The following is a 21,619-nucleotide window of genomic DNA, read 5'->3' on the forward strand; positions in this document are numbered from 1 at the left end:
CGGAGTCCAGGTTTGCCTAAGGAATACATTTCACACAGTCGGATTATCTGCTTGGAAATTAGTGTGTACAGTACAGTAGGCCTATGTCAGTGAGAATGTGTGTAGAGAATGAATGAAGACACTTCGTTCGGTGCAATTATGTGAGTTTTGTAATTGTGTTTTGTGCGCACCTGGGCCTAAAAAATTTATTATGCACGGAACTCAAACAGATGAACAGAGAGTATTGTCCTATTGTGGTCATGGTACAGATGTAGGATCTAGATTTGAGCCAGTATGCTACAGCAGGAAAATAATTCTGCAGCAACAGAAAATCGGAATTATTACGTGGATTATAATTAATGGACATTTTTGTAGGGGTTAATACATTTTTTGTAAGGGAAAATCAAGTCTGAAATTCCAAAGTGGAAATTCCAAACATCAGAGGCCTTTTTAAACCTCAAATACACTCCAAGTTTTACATTTCCTGCATTGAAAGAAAGTTATCCTGCAGGGTATTCAAATAAAGGTCCTCTGTAGCTCAATTGGTAGAGCATGGCGCTTGTAACGCCAGGGTAGTGGGTTCGATCCCCGGGACCACCTATACCTAAAAATGTATGCACGCATGACTGTAAGTCGCTTTGGATAAAAGCGTCTGCTAAATGGCTTATTATTATTTAAAGACCCTACATCTCTATCCCATCCAGTAGCCTAGAGATGATGTGGATTTTTCAAGAGCCAACAGTAAATGCATTTGAGCTCATCTCCATAACGCGAAATCTCGAGAGATTTTCTAGAATTATACACTTATTTTTCACCAAACAAATAGGTTATGATTGGCTCTGGAAGAAAGATAAATCGTAATATAATAGGACTGCACCTGCAGACAGAAGCGCACTGGCCTGCAGGTGGTGCCATCCTCTGTTCTCCGCGGGGCGGCACCAAAACAGCAGCTCAGCATGCCGGAGTATCCCAGCGCGATTCCAATCCTATACCGGCTGTGCTACGTGCTCAGCTCACAACACTCGGGCTATTCTCCCTGACACATCTCCGTTATTTGCAGAGTTCACCTGTTCCATACAGTTTCATCCAAGACTACTGTGAATGTTCACTGACAGTATCAGAACTTTTATTTTCTACGTTTTATTCCGTTTATTTGTGGATTTGGATAACACGTGTTACAGTAATTAATTAGATTTTTATTTGTGAGCCGTTCTACCTAGTAGACTCACCACTGCGAGGACTTACTCATCTTGACAGTCACAGCGTCGTCACAGGACTCCGGGGAGCGCTGACAGATTGCTCAGCTGGTGTTTCCAGCTGTATCCTCCGCGCCAAAGCGAGATACACCGCCAAGGGAGGCTTTATCTGACGGTTGGATGTCATAAGAGGCTTTGTGGGACTTCTTTTAACTGCCTCGATTCGTTCTCTTTGATCTACACCTTGCTGTTTGGTTGTCAGTATGGGTTTTCTACAGACTCTCCTATTCCTTTGTCTATCCGCGATCCCGTTGTCCGCGGACAATGGGAGCAGTAAAGCCCGGAGCTGTTCAGATGTCCGACAGTTCTACAGCGGGAAAGGCTTCACCCTCAACGGGGTGCCACAGACAGAGATATCTGGTAAGTAACGGCGCATTTTCTAGCCACAATATTACCCTTTTCAAGCAACTATTTAATAAAAAAAAGTATTAACAATTTTGTATCATTTTGGCTTCCAGTGTAAAACATTTAAATCATGAGCATAAGACACGATTGAGGGCAATATGGAGGTGAGTGGTCGGCTGTTGTAGGCTACTGTATTTACCTACAGCCTTCTAGCACAATCTCCATGTGCAGCTAACTTGATGAAGCCCCGAAGTTGCACACTTCATCTGAAAATAGGTTCTCAAAGTGCTCTGGTGTCTTCACATAGGCCAGGGCCTGGTATCAATGTATGACTTTTAGATGTGGTACACTCTTAAAAAAAAGGTTTCCAAAAGGGTTCTCCGGCTGTCCCCATAGCAGAACCATTTTTGGTTCCATGTAGAACCCTTTTGGTTTCAATGTAAAACCCAATGTAACCCAAATGGGTTATACCTGGAACCAAAAATAGTTATTTAAAGGTTTCTCCTATGGGGACAGCCGAATAAGCATTTTAGGTTCTAGATAGCACCTTTTTTTCTAAGAGTGTACACAAAGAGAATACAAAACCCATAATTATCAGTAGGCCTACTACAGGGGTGTCAAACTCATTCCATGAAGGGCATAGTGCCTGCAGGTTTTAGTTTTTTTCCCTTTCAATTAAGACCTAGACAACCAGGTGAGGGGAGTTCTTTACCAATTAGTGACCTTAATTCATCAATCAAGTACAAGGGAGGAGCGAAAACCCACAGATACTCGGCCCTCCGTGGAATGAGTTTGACACGTGGCTTATTACCTGCAAGTGCATCACTTGTTTTCAGTCAGATAAAAGAAAGCATGGTATAACTAAGAGGCAAAGTATGGTAGGACTTACATTCTATTTCAGGCTCAATATTCAATACAGTATTTTAAAAAAACTATTAACCATTTGTATGCTAATTGTATTTAGGTACACTCTTAATTGTCCTGCCTGTTCCTTTAACCTTTGGACTTCTGTTCCCAATGCTCCTCTCCATTAGACAAGGCCTCCCTCTTAACTGCCTCATCTGCACAAACAGTCCATCAGCAAAGATGTCATCACATAATCATATTGAATAGTGTCATGATGTGATGTCATGGCTTGATGCCCATAACCAGAATCTCTTAAAAGATTGTGATTTATATGGATAACTGAGAAACACACACACACACAGTATGCTAAATTACTGAAATGTATGTTATATCTATAATCTGACATTCAATCTGACATTGAGTGAGTAGTAGACAGTTAATATTCCAGGATGGGTTATCAAAACAGCCTTGGAGATGAAGATGCATCAGAAGAACAGTTTTCACATCCAGCATCTGTTTTAGCCTGTTCCCAATGCAACGCATCATTTTCTGTCATGGTGATTAGTGGCCAATGTCAGCCTTTGAAGCATCCATCCTTTATAGTGGACTCTTTGTTGTATTATCCATAACTCATACACACTCATGTATAAGTACGCACATACACATGCATGTGGGTGCACACACACTCATGCACACACACACAAACACACGCACCTTTGCATTATTGCCGAGTTGTAATAGGTTTCTGAGTCTCCTGTTGACTGTGTATTATGTACACAAAGCCAAGAAGGTAGTAGGGGGATTGTCAGTGGGTTCTGCAGGGAATTTGAAGGTCACTTCATTCAGTCTCAATGATATTGTGAAAGCAAGGGGAAACATAGGATATTCCTAGTGAGAATCATTCAAGGTCTGTCTTATTTTTTTAATTTTTTATCTGCAAAACAAAGCACTGGTTGCAGCTCAGGATTGGATATAGATAGTAGTTTTTCATAATGTCCAGGAGATGAGATCCTTTATATCTTCTATATCAATCAGTTAAGAAATCGTTTTACACCTTACTTCCTTGTATGTGACAGTATACTGGATAAAAAGCAAATATGTCCTGTAGATACTGATCTATGTTGTGCGAAATGTAAATGAAGTTCGCTGTGTGTAATTTTGCCTGATCTATGTATTTATTCTTACTAACATCTGCGATGACTGTAGCAACACCCAGCTGACAAGAGTCCCTCATTGTTCACTGTTCAATGGATGCTCCATTCAGGTGGAAGCTATACACTGAGTGTACAAAACATTAAGAAGACCTTCCTAATATTGAATTGCACCCGCCTTCTTTAAACTGTCTCCTCCCCTTCAATCTGGATTTAACAAGTGACATCAATAAGGGATCATTGCGTTCACCTGGTCAGTCTATGTCATGGAAAGAGCAGGTGTTCTTAATGTTTTGTGCACTCAGTGTATGAGTGTGCGTTTAAATCCTACTGAAATGTAACACCTCTCCCAGGGAGGATATTTCATGAATGAACATGGATTGCCAGTGTCATTTTCTGTGGACACACCCATGTACTCATATGACAGACGTCGGGTTGTACGGAAGTGGGTTCATGACTCCATGACCAGATTTCTCCATGCCTCACCTGTGTCAGGGCATGTTCTGTGTTGTGCCAGTGTTGTGAAAACGAACTCATAAAACATGAGTTATAAAATGGGTGGATCTAATCCAGAATGCTGTTTGGTTAAAACCGCATTCCATTTTTTTTACATTTTACATTTTAGTCATTTAGCAGACGCTCTTATCCAGAGCGACTTACAGTTAGTGAATACATATTTTTTTATACTGCCCCCCCGTGGGAATCGAACCCACAACCCTGGCGTTGCAAACACCATGCTCTATCAACTGAGCTACATCCCTTCCGGCCATTCCCTCCCCTACCCTGGACGACGCTGGGCCAATTGTGCGCCGCCCATGAGTCTCCCGGTCGCGGCCGGCTGCGACAGAGCCTGGATTCGAACCAGGATCTCTAGTGGCACAGTTAGCACTGTGATGCAGTGCCTTAGACCACTGCGCCACTCGGGAGAGTGGCGGTGTGTATTCCACAAATTACCGCTGGCTAAATCTATGACGCTACAATGCCTATTTTCCATCTGACTTCGCAATCCACTGTCTCATCAGCCCAACAAGGCAATTTATAAACTTGATCTAGACATTATCTCACATTTCTTTTAGACTAATATTTTGTTTTCAACAGCGGAGATTTGTATAAACCTTGCTGTCTGTCTCACCGACATTTGCACCATTGTTTCAATATTAAAATTTGCTCTCCAGCTGTACCATAGTAATGAACCTGTCGGGATGAGACAGACAGGTAGGCAGCGTTTCTCAGCCAGTCAAAATCATTAATTAGCATAATTTTTATGGATATATACAAATAACTATCAATAGAAAACAGGTAAAACGAAACGAAGTGCAGCTAGTTTGAAGTCTTTCCAGCTTCAGTTTGAAGTGATTGTGTTAGCTGTGTTGTTGGCTAGCTCCTCTGAACAACAGTGTCCTGACGAGAGAGCACATTTTCTATGCCAGCTGAAATCGATACAACGATACAGCTCATTGTTATGGATGTATCCAAATAAATGTTACTAGAAAACAGCTTATGCCAATGCAGCTTCTTCGTTGTTATTCTGGCTGCACTGTTTGACGTGACTGTAAGTTAGCCGTAGTTGGCTAGCTAGCAAGCAAGGGAAAATAATGTTGCCAGCCAATATAGCAATGGAACATTTGGAACGAATGACTGGGTTGTATCCTTAGATACAGAACAAGAAGACTGAATGACTTGGTCGCGTCTCTGGCAACCAAACTGATAGAACGAACGACCAGCCGGTTTGGGTAGCAACCCTAGATTTGTGTCGAGAATATATCTTGTGGAAGGATGAAATAGTATGAATAAATTCATCAAAATAATGTTTTAATGAAAATATGTCAATCATTATTTGAATATGTTGGTAACCCGTTGTATAAAAGTGATAATGCCCTCGAAGCCGGTGTTTGAAGGATATATTGGCACAATATATCGACTTTGTCTTGGGCTTAACAACACCCATGCCAATATATCCTCCAAACACCGGCTTCTTGGGCATTATCACTTAAATAAACTACATAAAATATGCAAGTGTTCCAGCTGGGCCTTCAGACTGCTGCCTCCCTCCCAGAGACCACGATTAGTCATCAGACGACCATTGAAGTCAGCCTCCAGATACAACCCTGATATTATAATGAATGGGTCGGACAGTCCCACATGTTTTTAGATGTTTCTTTACATTGTTTACTTTCATCTACTTCAGTTGCATTCACTGAGGAAGACATCTGAAAACTATTCTTGTTACAGTCGCACTGTGTTCAGCAAGCCAATGTGAGTTCTCGCTTCCCCAACTGCTACACAGTGAGACTCAACATCAGCCTTGTAGCCTGTCCCCGACTCCCAGCAGCTACCTTTCCCTGCAGAAATCATTAGACTTAATCACTGGTGTGATAAAGAGAGGAGTTTCTCAGGCCCCTGAGCTCTGCTGGGTAATGAATCTCTCTCTGACGAGGAACCATGAAAGCTGCTTTTCACCTGAGCCACAGCAATATACTGGCTCTGCTTTTCACTGCTACTGAGAATAACTATTGGTCAGAAATTAAATAATAAACACATAAGCATATCATACCTGTGGTTCCCATTAGTTGGTCCTTAACTCCTATGCATTATGTGCAGAGTGTTAAATAAACATTATGAGAGTGTTGCGTTGTCAGTGCTGATGAGCTGGTGCTGGTTTGGCTTCAGGCCAGGTTCCGTTTGCGCGTCTAGATTCAGTTGAGGTTTGGCAGTTACTCTTGTTTGGCTGTGCTCTTTCGGCCGCTTATCATTATTCACTGTAGGCCTACCCCGTGTGTCTTCATCACAGTCAATTGATGCACTGAGATTGAGCAAATGTAAAAGTTTTTGAATAATTTACAGGGAAACCAGATCGCAGCCCTTTCATTAGCACTCAGTCAATATTAATAGAGTTTTTCCCTCCTCCCCCAATTAGTTTAGCATTGAGAGTGAAGCCTGGGAGGGAAGTAATCTGAAGGGGAAGGAAGTGACAGGGATCGACAGGGCGATCGTTGTCTCGTACTCTGTCAGTGCCATGATGGCACCCTCTACTCATCATAGTGTTCCCAGAGCCAATGCCTTCCATCACATCCACTGTGGGAAACATGAGAGAGCTGAACGCCTTGTACTGAATGTTAATGGATTTTGTTTGGCAAATTAGCCCTAAATGAAACATTCTCCTCCAACACCCGGGATGTCTTCTGAGTTTCTCAGCTGCCTAACACTCCAGACAGAGAAATATTACAGTGATAAGTAGAATATCTATGGAAACTAATGTGTCCAATGGTTGACTTTGTTTTTGTCTCCTCTTTACTCTCTTCTTTCACACACACACTCCTCTCCCCTCTAAAGCATTGATATTTGCCCTTGGTCTACAGTTTTTCCTCTCTCCCTGTGTGTTTGTATACTGAGAAATTGAGTGCCCTTTAGCATTTCATACTTTTAGGAAATAACACTACGATTACAGCTATACTGAATGCCAATATAAACGCAACAATTTCATTGATTTTACTGAGTTACAATTAATATAAGGAAATCAGCTAATTGAAATAAATTCATTAGGCCCTAATCTATGGATTTCACATGATTGGGAGTACAGATATGCATCTTCTGGTCACAGATACCTTTAAAAAATGGGCCGCACAATGGGCCTCAGGGTCTCGTCAGGGTCTCGTCACGGTAATTTGGTGCATTCAAATTGCCATCGATAAAATGCTATTGTGTTTGTCCGTAGTGTATGCCTGCCCATACTATAACCCCACCGCCACCATGGGGCACTCTGTTCACAATGTTGACATCAGCAAACTGCTTGCCCACACAACGCCATACACGTGGTCTGCGGTTGTGAGGCCGGTTGTACGTACTGCCAAATTCTCAAAAACTATGTTGGAGGTGGCTTGGTAGAGAAATTAACATTAAATCATCTGGCAACAGCTCTGGTGGACATTCCTGCAGTCAGCATGCCAATTGCACGCTCCCTCAAAACTTGAGATATCTGTGGTATTGTGTTGTGTGACAAAACTGCACATTTTAGAGTGGCTTTTTATTGTCCCCAACACAAGGTGCACCTGTGTAATGATCATGCTGTTTAATCAGATTCTTGTTATGCCACACCTGTCATGTGGATCTATTATAATGGCAAAGGAGAAATGCTCACTAACAGGGTTGTAAACAAATGTGTGCAAAACATTTGAAAGAAATAAGCTTTTTGTGCTTATGGAACATTTCTGGGATCTTTTATTTCAGCTCATTAAACATGGGAACAACACTTTGCATGTTGCATTTTATATTTGTTTTCAGTGTAGATACTGTCATTGATACATTCCTAACACAGAAGTGAGCAGTCCTAGAGCAGCGTCTGTGTACACTTTCAGCACACATACAGTAGTGTTTCCTCCTCCTCCTGTAGCTGCTTGGTATGGTGGAGGATCTTCCATGTGTCAGGGAGGCAATCAATGCTGTCCATCGTCTAGCAGAAGAACACCCGTCAGAGATCAGCTGCTCACTCAACCGTTCATACAGTGCAGCTGTGCATAGAAAACCTTATCACACTGTTGTTGTTTCTTGCTGCAGGGGCTTTAAAAATAAATCTGTGCCATGCGGTTGGTTCACTAAATGGATGGATGGCTGTGAGTGCACTGTGTCATGCAGGTGAATTATAACCTGAGCTCACCTGCCATAGTGTTAAGTTGTTGTATAAATACAAAATATCTGACATTGTATTCCCATTTGAACTTTGTTGTGCTTTTAAATGGTTGAAAATGCAGTGATAACACATTTAGATAACAACTAAACCAAAAATCTGACATTGTTTTTCCATTGTAATTTGATTGTGCTTTAAGATGGTTGAAAGCGTAGTGATAACACATTGGGAATTCAACAAACGTCTGACTGTCTTTTTGAGTGGGTGAATAAAGGTTGAAATCAACCAAAAATTACCCATATTTCCACGTTGAAATGACGTGGTGTGCCCAGTGGGTTTGTTCCTCCTGTAATCTCGCTTCCCAGTTTTATGCTCTCCTCTCGCACCTGCGTTCCTCCTCTGAGGAGCCACTGATGGAAGGGGAGGACCATCCTCAGTGAATTTCATAAAAATTAAAATAGTAAAACAGTAAAGTTAACCTTTTGAGATAAAACTATACTAAATATTATCACGTCACCAAACAATTGATTAAAACACACTATTTTGCAAAGAAGGTCTACAGTAGCCTCAAAAGCACTCTGTAGGTAGCACCATGGTGTAGCCGGAGGACAGCTAGCTTCTGTCTCCTCTGGTTATATTGACTTCAATACAAAACCTAGGAAGCTCATAGTTCTCACCCCCTTCCATAGACTTACACAGTAGTTATGACAACTTCCGGAGGATGTCCTCCAGCCTATCAGAGCTCTTGCAGCATGAACTGACATGTTGTCCACCCAGTCAAAGGATCAGAGAATTAATCTAGTACTGAAAGCATAAGCTACAGCTAGCTAGCACTGCAGTGTATAAAATGTGGTGAGTAGTTGACTCAGAGAAAGACAATAGTTGAACAGTTTTTAACAAATTAATTTCTTCCAAAATGAAGGAGAAGCAAGAGAGAAATGGAGAGAGATTTAGTAAAAAAAATTCACTTTCAGTTTCACTTACTTAGCTAGCAAATGCAGCTAGCTAGTTTAGCCTACTGAAACACCCTGCTCAAACAGAGGGATGCTATGTTAGCTTGCTGGCTATGACTATCCAACACGACACTGGAACTCTTCCAAGTCAAGGTAAGCTTTTGGTATTACAAATGTATTGCCACCGGGGCCCGCCGGTGTAACTACTTACTGACTGTACACTTACGTTACTGCATGATTGTAGCAGGTTTACTAACGCGTTAGTTCTATTAGCTATGCTGACTGTGACGCTAATATGGTGACAATGATGCAAGCTGTTTGTAGCGGTTTGGCTTGGAAAGTTTTTTCGCCTGGTCACATACAGCTGATGTATTGTGCATTGAAGTCCACAAGCGAAGGGACAAGGAGAGGAGGAGAGCGCATAGATGCGAGAAGGAATAAAATGTGGCTGCTATGAAAGTGAACTGTGTTTACGCGTGATCAGGGGTGTATTCATTCCACCGATTCTGTTGAAAAACGTTTCTTAAATGGAAGCAAACGGAACAAAACGGGGATAAACATACCTGATTTTTTCCAATAGAAACTCTCGTTTGCAACTGTTGGACTAATGATTACACCCTATATCAGCTAGATGCAGGCAAGAGTGTGCAAGGCGGTATTGAATGTCACCGTCTGTCCATGTGTCACTGTCTGTCGCCTTGCAATTGTAGCAACCTCATGATGGGTATAGGGAAAATGTGAGTATCATGTAGTACCCTAAACCTATCGCTGTTACATTGAACTGGGTGAATGGAATATGAATGAGAGTCATCCAATATGCTGTAATAGAAATAAGGCCATGCTCATGAAAAAAAAAATTGTCCTCCCTCATCTTAAATGGCACTGACCACCACTGCGTTCCATCCCTACCTCTCTCTTCATCTGTAATGTTGAATGCTATTCGTAGTCTGTGTCTCTTTCTCCTTCACTGTCTCTGCATGTCCAATGATCCATCTGCTCTCCAAATGAAGCTAAAATAAGTTAATCTGCTAGTGTTTGATGTGGGTCTCTTGATTAGTGCTAGTCTGTTTTATGAATGAAGCCGCATGATCTGTGCTTCATGCTAGGGACTCAATAAAGTACACATGCTTTCCTTTGCAGTTGTATTGAAGAGGCAAATGTTGAAGGTCTATAAAAGTATTTAATAAAGAATTTCATGCTGCTCCCATGCTCAGAAATCAGGCAAGATCTATGAATGTAAATTGTGGTTCATAACAGTTAATACAGTAGGACAGTCATGCGTTTATAGCTGACACTCATCATAGATCAGTGTTTCCCCTATATTCATTTAGCAGAAGCCACTGCACTGCAAAAAATGTAAATAATTTAGATTTACGCCCCAGGAAGACCCCTCACAACGAGGTCACGAGCCACAGATGTAATCAGTAAGAGTGACTGCTTAACTCAGTCTCCTCTTCATAAACTTGATTAGATAATCCCTTTACAGGCTTCATATTGGAAGAATTAACTTGTCTCAGGTACTCCTAGGTTGGTCCAAGCCCTGTCTTCAGATCTCATTGACTATTTTAGGTGCATTACACACCATGTGTGGCACCTGGCATGGGGTAAATGTTAAATCCTGTTGTTGTTCATGTGAACCTGTGGTACCTTAAACCCACAGAGGGAGCAGGGTTTAGCATCATAATACTGAAGTACCCATTCTTTGTGTGGATGGCTCTATCCCCAACAACATCATTTACAATAAACAAACTTTCACATAGTGATACAAACACACATAACTCATACGTTTTCCTTGTAATGCTTCTTTGAAAATGAAGCAGTGTTCTATCTGAGTCTAAACACAGGTGGTTAAGGAAAGTCCTCATTTACATGTCTGAAGTTTGGACTCAAAGATTTATTCTGAGAGAGACCTATTACCCATGTTTCAGTAAAAATATTTTCCAGAGTGTATATTGTCATAGAAATTCTATAGGAAGAGAGACTGCAGATTCTTTCAAACAACAATTTTATTATAAGATTTGCAAAAATAAAGCAATCAACCATTACTAAGAATAGTTCAGAGTTGAAAGCTTGACAAGCATAGTTGGGTCTCAGCTTATATAGAAAAAGTACAACCTATTTTGTCAACGTGGCAGTTTGGCAAATGGGTTGAAACAGGGGCGGAGCATAGTGTAAAAGGCGATTTGGTTTGTCTGTGCAGATTTAAGATAGCCCAAAGTTGATAGCACGAGGGCTCAACCATATAACTGTGTTTGTCACAGTTCATACTATAATGTGCTCCTTCCTGCAACTTCCCATACAGCTGACTTCCTGCAGATAATAAAACCACGGGATGTCTCACATGCTGCGGTCGCACCCAAACGGCTCTTATCTTTACGCCCAGACTTATGTACATTACAATCGTAAATGATGTCTGTTGTCATTGAGTTTTAAACCTTCACATAGTGCATTTCATTCTCAGAAGGGGGAAAGGACATATGCATTAAACATCAGTACATACTTCATCACCAAACACAAGGCAATCGCTTCATTGACACTGTCCATAACTCTACCTTGGTGTTATGGATTATCAGCATCTTCATCAGACATGTAATCAGACATAGGAAATAAATCAGGTAAATAGGGTTCTAAAATAATTTTTGTGCACCAATCAAATCCGCCTCTCATAATTTTTGTTGATGACAAATCAACATTAATGCATTTTCCCCTAAAAGTTTTACCCTGTGAAGGTTTACCCCATGAAGTGTCATTTGATAAGAGCACCTCCAGTGCACATAGAGTCTCCTTAATGCTGGCCTCTACTGAATACTGTAGGAATGGTGAGATCGCTGAGTATGGAAAAAGACTACACACATAGCAGGAGCTGTTTTCTACCATCAGCTCAGTTTTTACTGTATAATTAAGCAGTGACCACCAAGTATTTCCCTCATGAGTCTCCCGAGTGGCGCAGTGGTCTAAGGCACTGCATCGCAGTGCTAGCTGTGCTACTAGAGATCCTGGTTCAAATCCAGACTGTCGTAGCCGGCCGCGACCGGGAGACCCATGGGGCGGGGCACAATTAGCCAGCATCGTCCAGGGTAGGGGCGGGAATGGCCGGCAGGGATGTAGCTCAGTTGGTAGAGCATGGCGTTTGCAACGCCAGGGTTGTGGGTTCGATTCCCACAGGGGGCCAGTATGAAAATGTATGCACTCACTTAACTGTAAGTCGCTCTGGATAAGAGCGTCTGCTAAATGACTAAAATGTAAATGTAATGATTCCGGCTGTGATGCTCATCAAGTGGATGCATCGACCTCCCGCTTCTTCTGGTATCGGGGTGGCTATTGTTTACTGGACTACCGTCCTGAGCCTGCCGTTGGCTCGAGCTGGAGCGGCTGTTATTTAAGTCCCGCCGTGGGACTATGCTGGTGTTGTATACTTCAGCTACATTGTGGCCACTTCTCGCTCGGGGATGTTCTGCTCCTCCCAGGGCCCATACAACAGCTGCAATGAGAAGACTGACCACGAAAGCAACAAACACGATGCGTAGAGTCCGGTCCTGGTCCTCCCATGGCCACTGGGGTTGCCTACGACGGGATATCAGCTGGTACATCTTCATCTGGGTTGTGGGGCACCTTCCTGCTGTGGCTGGCGTGAACCCACGTAGACCTTTCTGCAACTTTCACCGCTGTTTGGGTCGTCAGGAGCACATGGAATGGACCAGTCCAGCGCTGTTGGTGCCAGGTCTTTCTGCAGAGGTCCTTGATGACCACCCAATCGCCTGGTGGAAGTTTGTGGAGTGGCCCTCCCTTTGATTCAAGTAAAGCCGCTTTTACCCTGGGGAAAATAGACTACAGCGAACTTCCCTTCTGGTGAGATGGCCTCCTGTTACAAATACATTTGCACATAAATCATTCCATCTAACCCATAACATGTTAGTCACTACTGCTAGTCCACTTATATAGTTATAAACATACTAAACATGCTCAAGTCAATTGTACTGTATCATCCAGAAAGCCATATGTATTGACACACTTTAATATTAGAATTCTGATAACATGGTAAAACAAAACCCCTACCATCAATGTTATACAACCCAAATTTAGAACGACAGTCTTCAGTGCTCCACGTTGAGTCTATCACTCAAATTCAAGACCTTCAACTTAGCACACATCGACACAGTTAGAATCTACATTTACAAACAGGGGACCATATATTACCAATATCAACTTTTCTCGTTACAGCCCCCGTTTGTCCCTGTTTTACTGTCGCGAGTGGCATCTTAATGCTAGATCGGTATCTCAATGTACTTTCATCTAAATAACAATAAGCTTCCCAGTGTTTAGACCTCCAAAATCAACATGATACCCCAAATAAACAGTTTAGGGCAACCCTAAATCAATTTTCAGGCACAGTTGATCATCCCCCTCCTTCCCGGCACTCTTCTTCTGACATTTCTTAATGTTCTGCTTCAGATAGTGTTTCAGTTCGTACTCCCAATGGCACATGTTCAAAGTGGATGGCCCTTGATAATGTCTCTCACCTGTCTTGTCCATTTTCCTACCAGTACACCAGCAGCATGAAAGATGTTTGGACAGGATCTCTCTCCATGCTCACGCCACGTGGACTCATGTCACACTCCTGAGAGAAAAAGGCATGAGAGAAAAGGCTTCGACTGGATGCTGTGTACAGGTTGCTGGCTTGGACTCAGGTCTCAAGGTAGAAGTGGTGCAGGACAAGGTCGTAGTGAATGCCATTTCTTCAGCCGGTTAGGGGGTGAGGTTCACACTGTTTTCAGCCGAATTATCCCTTCCATGCATCTAGATACCATCTGTGGTCACCATTCACCATAACCTCGAGAGAGGACAGACCAAAACAACAGTTTAAGGCATTTTTTATTCAGAAAATCCAAACAACTGTTTACCGTGTGACAAATTATTACCTTCCCAATTTTCTGAATAAAACATTCCTAAAACAAATGTCAAAGAGCAAATTTGATTATACTCCCTTCTCATACTGACGACCCCCCCCCCCCCCCCCCGCAGAGTTATCCCTTAGGGAGAAATCCCGACCGTACAACAAACAACACAGCAACAGCAATACACTTCTTCATATAAAACTAGAGGTGAGGAAAACTTCACTCAATTTGGAGTAACTGTCAACCATTACCAACATCTATTTTTTCCTTGTACAGGCAGGCATGTGAAGAAAATCTATTTGCATATTTACCAATGGCCCAGGGGACCTGTAATTCCCCCTTTGGACACATGACTCACATCGTGATTCATGCGTCCAAAAACAACAACAACACTGCCTGTTAAATCAAAAATAAACAAATTAGAATAACAAATCAAATTAGAATTACAACTCTTGATAACTCCATAAGGAAATAATTGTATCCCATAAGGTAATGGTAAAATAGACTAGAGACGGGTGTCCCTCATTCATGGGCAGCGCTCTGTCGTGACGTGACTTTCATTAATATGATGACTGTTATTTATTGAATCAACTAACTATGTTTAATTGTTACTCAATTAAATTAATCATGTAACAATTAACTCATTAGGATTTGGGGCACCACGGAATAAGTTGTTTAAGGAGTTACTATCTCCCGAATTAAACTCTAAAAGGTCTTTACCTATCACTATGTACAGTGGGGGAAAAAAGTATTTAGTCAGCCACCAATTTTGCAAGTTCTCCCACTTAAAAAGATGAGAGAGGCCTGTCATTTTCATCATAGGTACACGTCAACTATGACAGACAAAATGAGAAATACAAATCCAGAAAATCACATTGTAGGATTTTTAATGAATGTATTTGCAAATTATGGTGGAAAATACGTATTTGGTCAATAACAAAAGTTTCTCAATACTTTGTTATATACCCTTTGTTGGCAATGACACAGGTCAAACGTTTTCTGTAAGTCTTCACGAGGTTTTCACACACTGTTGCTGGTATTTTGGCCCATTCCTCCATGCAGATCTCCTCTAGAGCAGTGATGTTTTGGGGCTGTCGCTGGGCAACACAGACTTTCAACTCCCTCCAAAGATTTTCTATGGGGTTGAGATCTGGAGACTGGCTAGGCCACTCCAGGACCTTGAAATGCTTCTTACGAAGCCATTCCTTCGTTGCCCGGGCGGTGTGTTTGAGATCATTGTCATGCTGAAAGACCCATCCACGTTTCATCTTCAATGCCCTTGCTGATGGAAGGAGGTTTTCACTCAAAATCTCACGATACATGGCCCCATTCATTCTTTCCTTTACACGGATCAGTCGTCCTGGTCCCTTTGCAGAAAAACAGCCCCAAAGCATGATGTTTCCACCCTCATGCTTCACAGTAGGTATGGTGTTCTTTGGATGCAACTCAGCATTCTTTGTCCTCCAAACACGACGAGTTGAGTTTTTACCAAAAAGTTATACTTTGGTTTCATCTGACCATATGACATTCTCCCAATCCTCTTCTGGATCATCCAAATGCACTCTAGCAAACTTCAGACGGGCCTGGACATGTACTGGCTTAAGCAGGGGGACACGTCTGGCACTGCAGGATTTGAGTCCCTGGCAGCGTAGTGTGTTACTGATGGTAGGCTTTGTTACTTTGGTCCCAGCTCTCTGCAGGTCATTCACTAGGTCCCCCCGTGTGGTTCTTGGATTTTTGCTCACCGTTCTTGTGATAATTTTGACCCCACGGGGTGAGATCTTGCGTGGAGCCCCAGATCGAGGGAGATTATCAGTGGTCTTGTATGTCTTCCATTTCCTAATAATTGCTCCCACAGTTGATTTCTTCAAACCAAGCTGCTTACCTATTGCAGATTCAGTCTTCCCAGCCTGGTGCAGGTCTACAATTTTGTTTCTGGTGTCCTTTGACAGCTCTTTGGTCTTGGCCATAGTGGAGTTTGGAGTGTGACTGTTTGAGGTTGTGGACAGGTGTCTTTTATACTGATAACAAGTTTAAACAGGTGCCATTAATACAGGTAACGAGTGGAGGACAGAGGAGCCTCTTAAAGAAGAAGTTACAGGTCTGTGAGAGCCAGAAATCTTGCTTGTTTATAGGTGACCAAATACTTATTTTCCACCAGAATTTTCAAATAAATTCATAAAAAATCCTACAATGTGATTTTCTGGATTTTTTTTCTCTCAATTTGTCTGTCATAGTTGACGTGTACCTATGATGAAAATTACAGGCCTCTCTCATCTTTTTAAGTGGGAGAACTTGCACAATTGGTGGCTGACTAAATATTCCCCCCCCCCCCCACTGTATAAATCAGCCAACGTATCAATCATTACCGCTTATCAGTTGTCATTGTTAATGGTCGCAGAATTCTTGGATCCACAAGGACCCTAGCTTTACCTTTGATTCAGCACTACACAAATTGGCTTAGTTATTTATTTACTAGCTAACTAAATAATAACACATAATACATACATACTTAATACATGAGAAAAAGTCCCTAGCAGACTAACAACAGCATGACTGTTTGTTATCAAAAGAGGGAGGCGTAAAGGAAGAGGGAGAGACAAAGAGATAGTCAAACTTATTGTTGATACATTTGGAAATTACCCTCAAAGTAATCATCAAACTTTGCTCATGAACTACTGCCTGTTTTAGAGTAAGAAACCAATGAATGTATTTACATGTTTGCCACTCGTCTATCTCTGTTGACCCAAGCCCTCTTGGAAAGGAGGTTTTGGTTGGGTCTTCGCTCAGCTCACTTGTAAGGCTCTGATTGTCTACCAGAGGTCACAATGTCCTTCTTCTTTGTTCTGGCTTATAGTGGAGTGTACTCAGAGCAGATACTCAGATGCACCAGTGATTGTCTGAGATGGGATTTTTCTCCTTCCCCCTTGTGTGGTTAGTTAAAGTTCTAGATCACTTTACATGCACAGCTGCAGACTGGCAATGTTCTGGTCTAGTGAGTATATCTTCTTCACCTCGTGTTGAGATTCAAAGGTCCATTTTAAGCATTGTAGCTTCTTTCTGGTATAATATAAATTTTGTTACCAATACTTTTTATGCACTCTGGTAAAAGGGGCGTTCCTACTTGCTGACACAGTCTCTGAGCTCACTCGGGGAATGTCTAGTCACCGTGCATAGTAATATGAAGACCTATGATCTTGTTAGAACACTAAAATCACATTCCTGTCTTAACAAAAATACTCTCGTAATTCTCAATATTATATACACAACATATTGGATGTAAACTTGACAGATAAAGTGTGTATACATTCCAAATTACAGTATTTTCGTTATAACAATTTTAATGACATCACAAAACAATAAACAATATGACATGATTAGTCTTTAGATCCCCACTGACCATTCCAAACATTCGGATGTTAGTAATATTGTTCCAGTGTTTACTTTTTGGACATAAAAGTTTTGGCGGCAAAAGTCTTCTGGAGACAAAGCACATTCCTTTCACCATACTAGAGGGCCAGAGTTAGATTCTCCTCCTCTCTAATTTATGGCAGAGTGTTAAGGTGTCAAGACCGGCACAGCCGGTGCTGATGTGTGGTAAAACTTAGGGGAAAAAACAAAGAAATTGCCAGGCCTTATCTGGGAGCTCCCTTTACGGCCGAATCCGGCTGCTTTATACTTGATAAAACTGCAGAATTTCACTAACTGCTCTCCCAAGACAACAGTCTCGGGAAACATTACAAAGAGAGAGATAAGGACACCCCATCCTCTCCTGGAAGAGAAAGTAAACATGTCGTTAGTTTTCACTTTTCTAAATCTTAAACTAATTTACTTTCAAATTAACCTACATCTCTGTTTCCTTTAACATTTTCACACGTACCAACAAATACAGTGGTCCCTGCTGCATACGCTCAAACTGGTGTGATTAGAACGCTTATTTAGAACGTCCAGTTTTGATTGACGCAACAATTTTGCACAAACACAGTCTTACAAAGTTATGTCCTGAATGTGACCAGTTTATTTTTTGGATGCAATGTTCAGACATTCACAGAAGTAGCGGCAGCATACACAATCATCCAAATCAGAAAATGGAGGCTACATTAGTCCTAGCGCTAACTGAGGAAAGATTGACGTAACTCTCGGCTGTCAGAAACCACAATAGGAATTAGCTAATAGTAATTACTATTTATAATTCATCACATCACGGGTGAGCTCACCATTGATCAAAATAATTGAGTAAAACACTTTCTAGAAATCGAATGTAATCCGACGATGGGTAGTTTGTGCGCGCCGCCATGTTTGTTTTTTCGCCTCAACCAAAGATAATAAGAGGAGACGATGAGTATGGTCTGTTTGCAGTATGCATGTTGAAGGGGGTGTGTTGTCTACGATCATTCACTTCCCTTCATTGACTTCCGGGAGTTTACCCTTCACCTCATTATAACATCTTTGGTCTGACAGACGTTTATGTGACACCCAGAATGCATTGTATAATGTCAACAAACATGGCGCCACACATAGCTGGCAAATAGCAGCTCATTATAATCAGTAGCACCTTCAAAAAAGGCACCTTTACAATCCATGAAATAATCAGAATGCATTATTTGTCTCTAGAACTTGAAAACATGTGAATAAAACTGTAAATACATACATACATACATACATACATACAAACTGTATGCTACAGTAGAAATGACAACACGATATACAGAAAATAAGGCACTTATGATAGGACACATCAAATCAAATCAAATCAAATTTTATTGGTCACATGCGCCGAATACAACAGGTGCAGACATTACAGTGAAATGCTTACTTACAGCCCTTAACCAACAGTGCATTTATTTTAAACAAAAAAAGTAAGAATAAAACAACAACAAAAAAAGTGTTGAGAAAAAAACAGCAGAAGTAAAATAAAGTGACAGTAGGGAGGCTATATATACAGTAAAATAAAGTGACAGTAGGGAGGCTATATATACAGGGGGGTACCGTTGCAGAGTCAATGTGCGGGGGCACCGGCTAGTTGAGGTAGTTGAGGTAATATGTACATGTGGGTAGAGTTAAAGTGACTATGCATAAATACTTACTTAACAGAGTAGCAGCAGCGTAAAAAGGATGGGGTGGGGGGGCAGTGCAAATAGTCCGGGTAGCCATGATTAGCTGTTCAGGAGTCTTATGGCTTGGGGGTAGAAGCTGTTGAGAAGTCTTTTGGACCTAGACTTGGCACTCCGGTACCGCTTGCCGTGCGGTAGCAGAGAGAACAGTCTATGACTAGGGTGGCTGGAGTCTTTGACAATTTTGAGGGCCTTCCTCTGACACCGCCTGGTATAGAGGTCCTGGATGGCAGGGAGCTTTGCCCCAGTGATGTACTGGGCCGTACGCACTACCCTCTGTAGTGCCTTGCGGTCAGAGGCCAAGCAGTTGCCATACCAGGCGGTGATGCAACCAGTCAGGATGCTCTCGATGGTGCAGCTGTATAATTTTTTGAGGATCTGAGGACCCATGCCAAATCTTTTTAGTCTCCTGAGGGGGAATAGACTTTGTCGTGCCCTCTTCACGACTGTCTTGGTGTGTTTGGACCATGATAGTTCGTTGGTGATGTGGACACCAAGGAACTTGAAGCTCTCAACCTGTTCCACTACAGCCCCGTCGATGAGAATGGGGGCGTGCTCAGTCCTCTTTTTTTTCCTGTAGTCCACAATCATCTCCTTTGTCTTGGTCACGTTGAGGGAGAGGTTGTTGTCCTGGCACCACACGGCCAGATCTCTGACCTCCTCCCTATAGGCTGACTCATCGTTGTCGGTGATCAGGCCTACCACTGTTGTGTCGTCGGCAAACTTAATGATGGTGTTGGAGTCGTGCCTGGCCATGCAGTCATGGGTGAACAGAGAGTACAGGAGGGGACTGAGCACGCACCCCTGAGGGGCCCCCGTGTTGAGGATCAGTGTGGCAGATGTGTTGTTACCTACCCTTACCACTTGGGGGCGGCCAGTCAGGAAGTCCAGGATCCAGTTGCAGAGGGAGGTGTTTAGTCCCAGGATCCTTAGCTTAGTGATGAACTTAGAGGGCACTATGGTGTTGAATGCTGAGCTGTAGTCGATGAATAGGATTCTCACGTAGGTGTTCCTCTTGTCCAGGTGGGAAAGGGCAGTGTGGAGTGCGATAGAGATTGCATCATCTGTGGATCTGTTGGGGCGGTATGCAAATTGGAGTGGGTCTAGGGTTTCTGGGATTATTCTGTTGATGTGAGCCATGACCAGTCTTTCAAAGCACTTCATGGCTACAGACGTCAGTGCTACGGGTCGGTAGTCATTTAGGCAGGTTATCTTAGAGTTCTTGGGCACGGGGACTATGGTGGTCTGCTTGAAACATGTTGGTATTACAGACTGTCCAAAGTTATTATTTGTAAGGAAAACAACAAGGAAGGAAATCACACTACAAACTATCACCCTCATGCTCTTAAGGAAATCATGAATGTCATGGATACATTAGAACTAGTAGATATATGGAGGCTTAAATATCCTGATCTAGTGAGATATACATGGCGGAGACTCAATCAAGCTAGTCATCTTGACTTCTTTCTTATGTCATTCTCGTTGGCACCTAAAGTTAAAAAAGTGTTGATAGGGGACAGAATGCGGTCGGACCATCATATAATTGGCATATACATTAATCTTACTGAATTTCCACGTGGGCGAGGATATTGGAAATTAAATCAAAGCCTATTGGAACAAAGGAATTTATAACTGACTTTTTCCGACATAACATAGGTACAGCAAATCCACTTATTGTATGGGACACCTTTAAATGTGCCTTTAGAGGCCATGCAATTCAGTACTCATCTCGAAAACAAAAGCAATTTAGGTCAAAAGAGTTTATACTAACAAAGGAAATAGAAAGTCTAACAGAACAGATAGATGGCAATAAAAACTAACATAGAGGCTCAGAATAAATTAGAGGAAAAACAAAAAGAAATGGAGAAACTTATTCAACAAAGATCAAGTGTAATATATTATAAAAATAAAGCAAACTGGATGGAATATGGGGAAAAATTCACAAAATTCTTTTTTAATCTTCAACATAGGAATGCTACCAAAAATAACTTTATGAAACTGGTTACAATTGACGGAGTCACCCATGATTCACCAAATGAAATTTTGAAGGAGGAAACAAAGTACTTTAAGCATATGTTTTCTTTTCAGTCGCCTCCATCTCCTCTAACTGAAGCTAATTGTAGAGATTTCTTTCTATTGATAATGTAACATTAACAGCCATACAGAAAGACTAATGTGAAGGTGAAATTACAGAGGAGGAACTTCTGGATGCAATTAAAGACTTTAAGTCCGGGAAAACTCCAGGGTTGGATGGCATACCAGTCGAGGTATACCAAACCTTTTTTGATATACTAAGAGGACCGTTATTAGCATGTTTTAACCACTCCTATGTAAATGGTAGATTATCTGACACTCAAGAAGAAGGTCTGATCTCATTATTACTGAAACAGGATACAAGTGGAAAATACAAAGATCCAGTCCATTAAAAAAATTGGAGGCCCCTTACACTTCAGTGT

The 21,619-nt window shown here is 41.8% G+C and overlaps 1 protein-coding gene across 1 annotated transcript in view; it reads left to right on the forward strand.

Moving 5' to 3' along the window:
- Positions 1 to 969: 969 nt before the first annotated feature.
- Positions 970 to 21,619, forward strand: part of LOC311149247 (glypican-1-like) — a 96,420-nt gene continuing 75,770 nt past the window's right edge. Inside the window, exon 1 of the mRNA XM_084186338.1 lies at positions 970 to 1,595. Coding sequence (XP_084042464.1) covers positions 1,439 to 1,595 — 157 coding nt within the window. The 5' untranslated portion in view covers positions 970 to 1,438. The remainder of the gene's footprint in view (positions 1,596 to 21,619) is intronic.

Source organism: Coregonus lavaretus, assembly GCF_964263955.1.
Source record: "Coregonus lavaretus genome assembly, chromosome: 21".
NCBI classification, from domain to species: Eukaryota; Metazoa; Chordata; class Actinopteri; order Salmoniformes; family Salmonidae; genus Coregonus; species Coregonus lavaretus.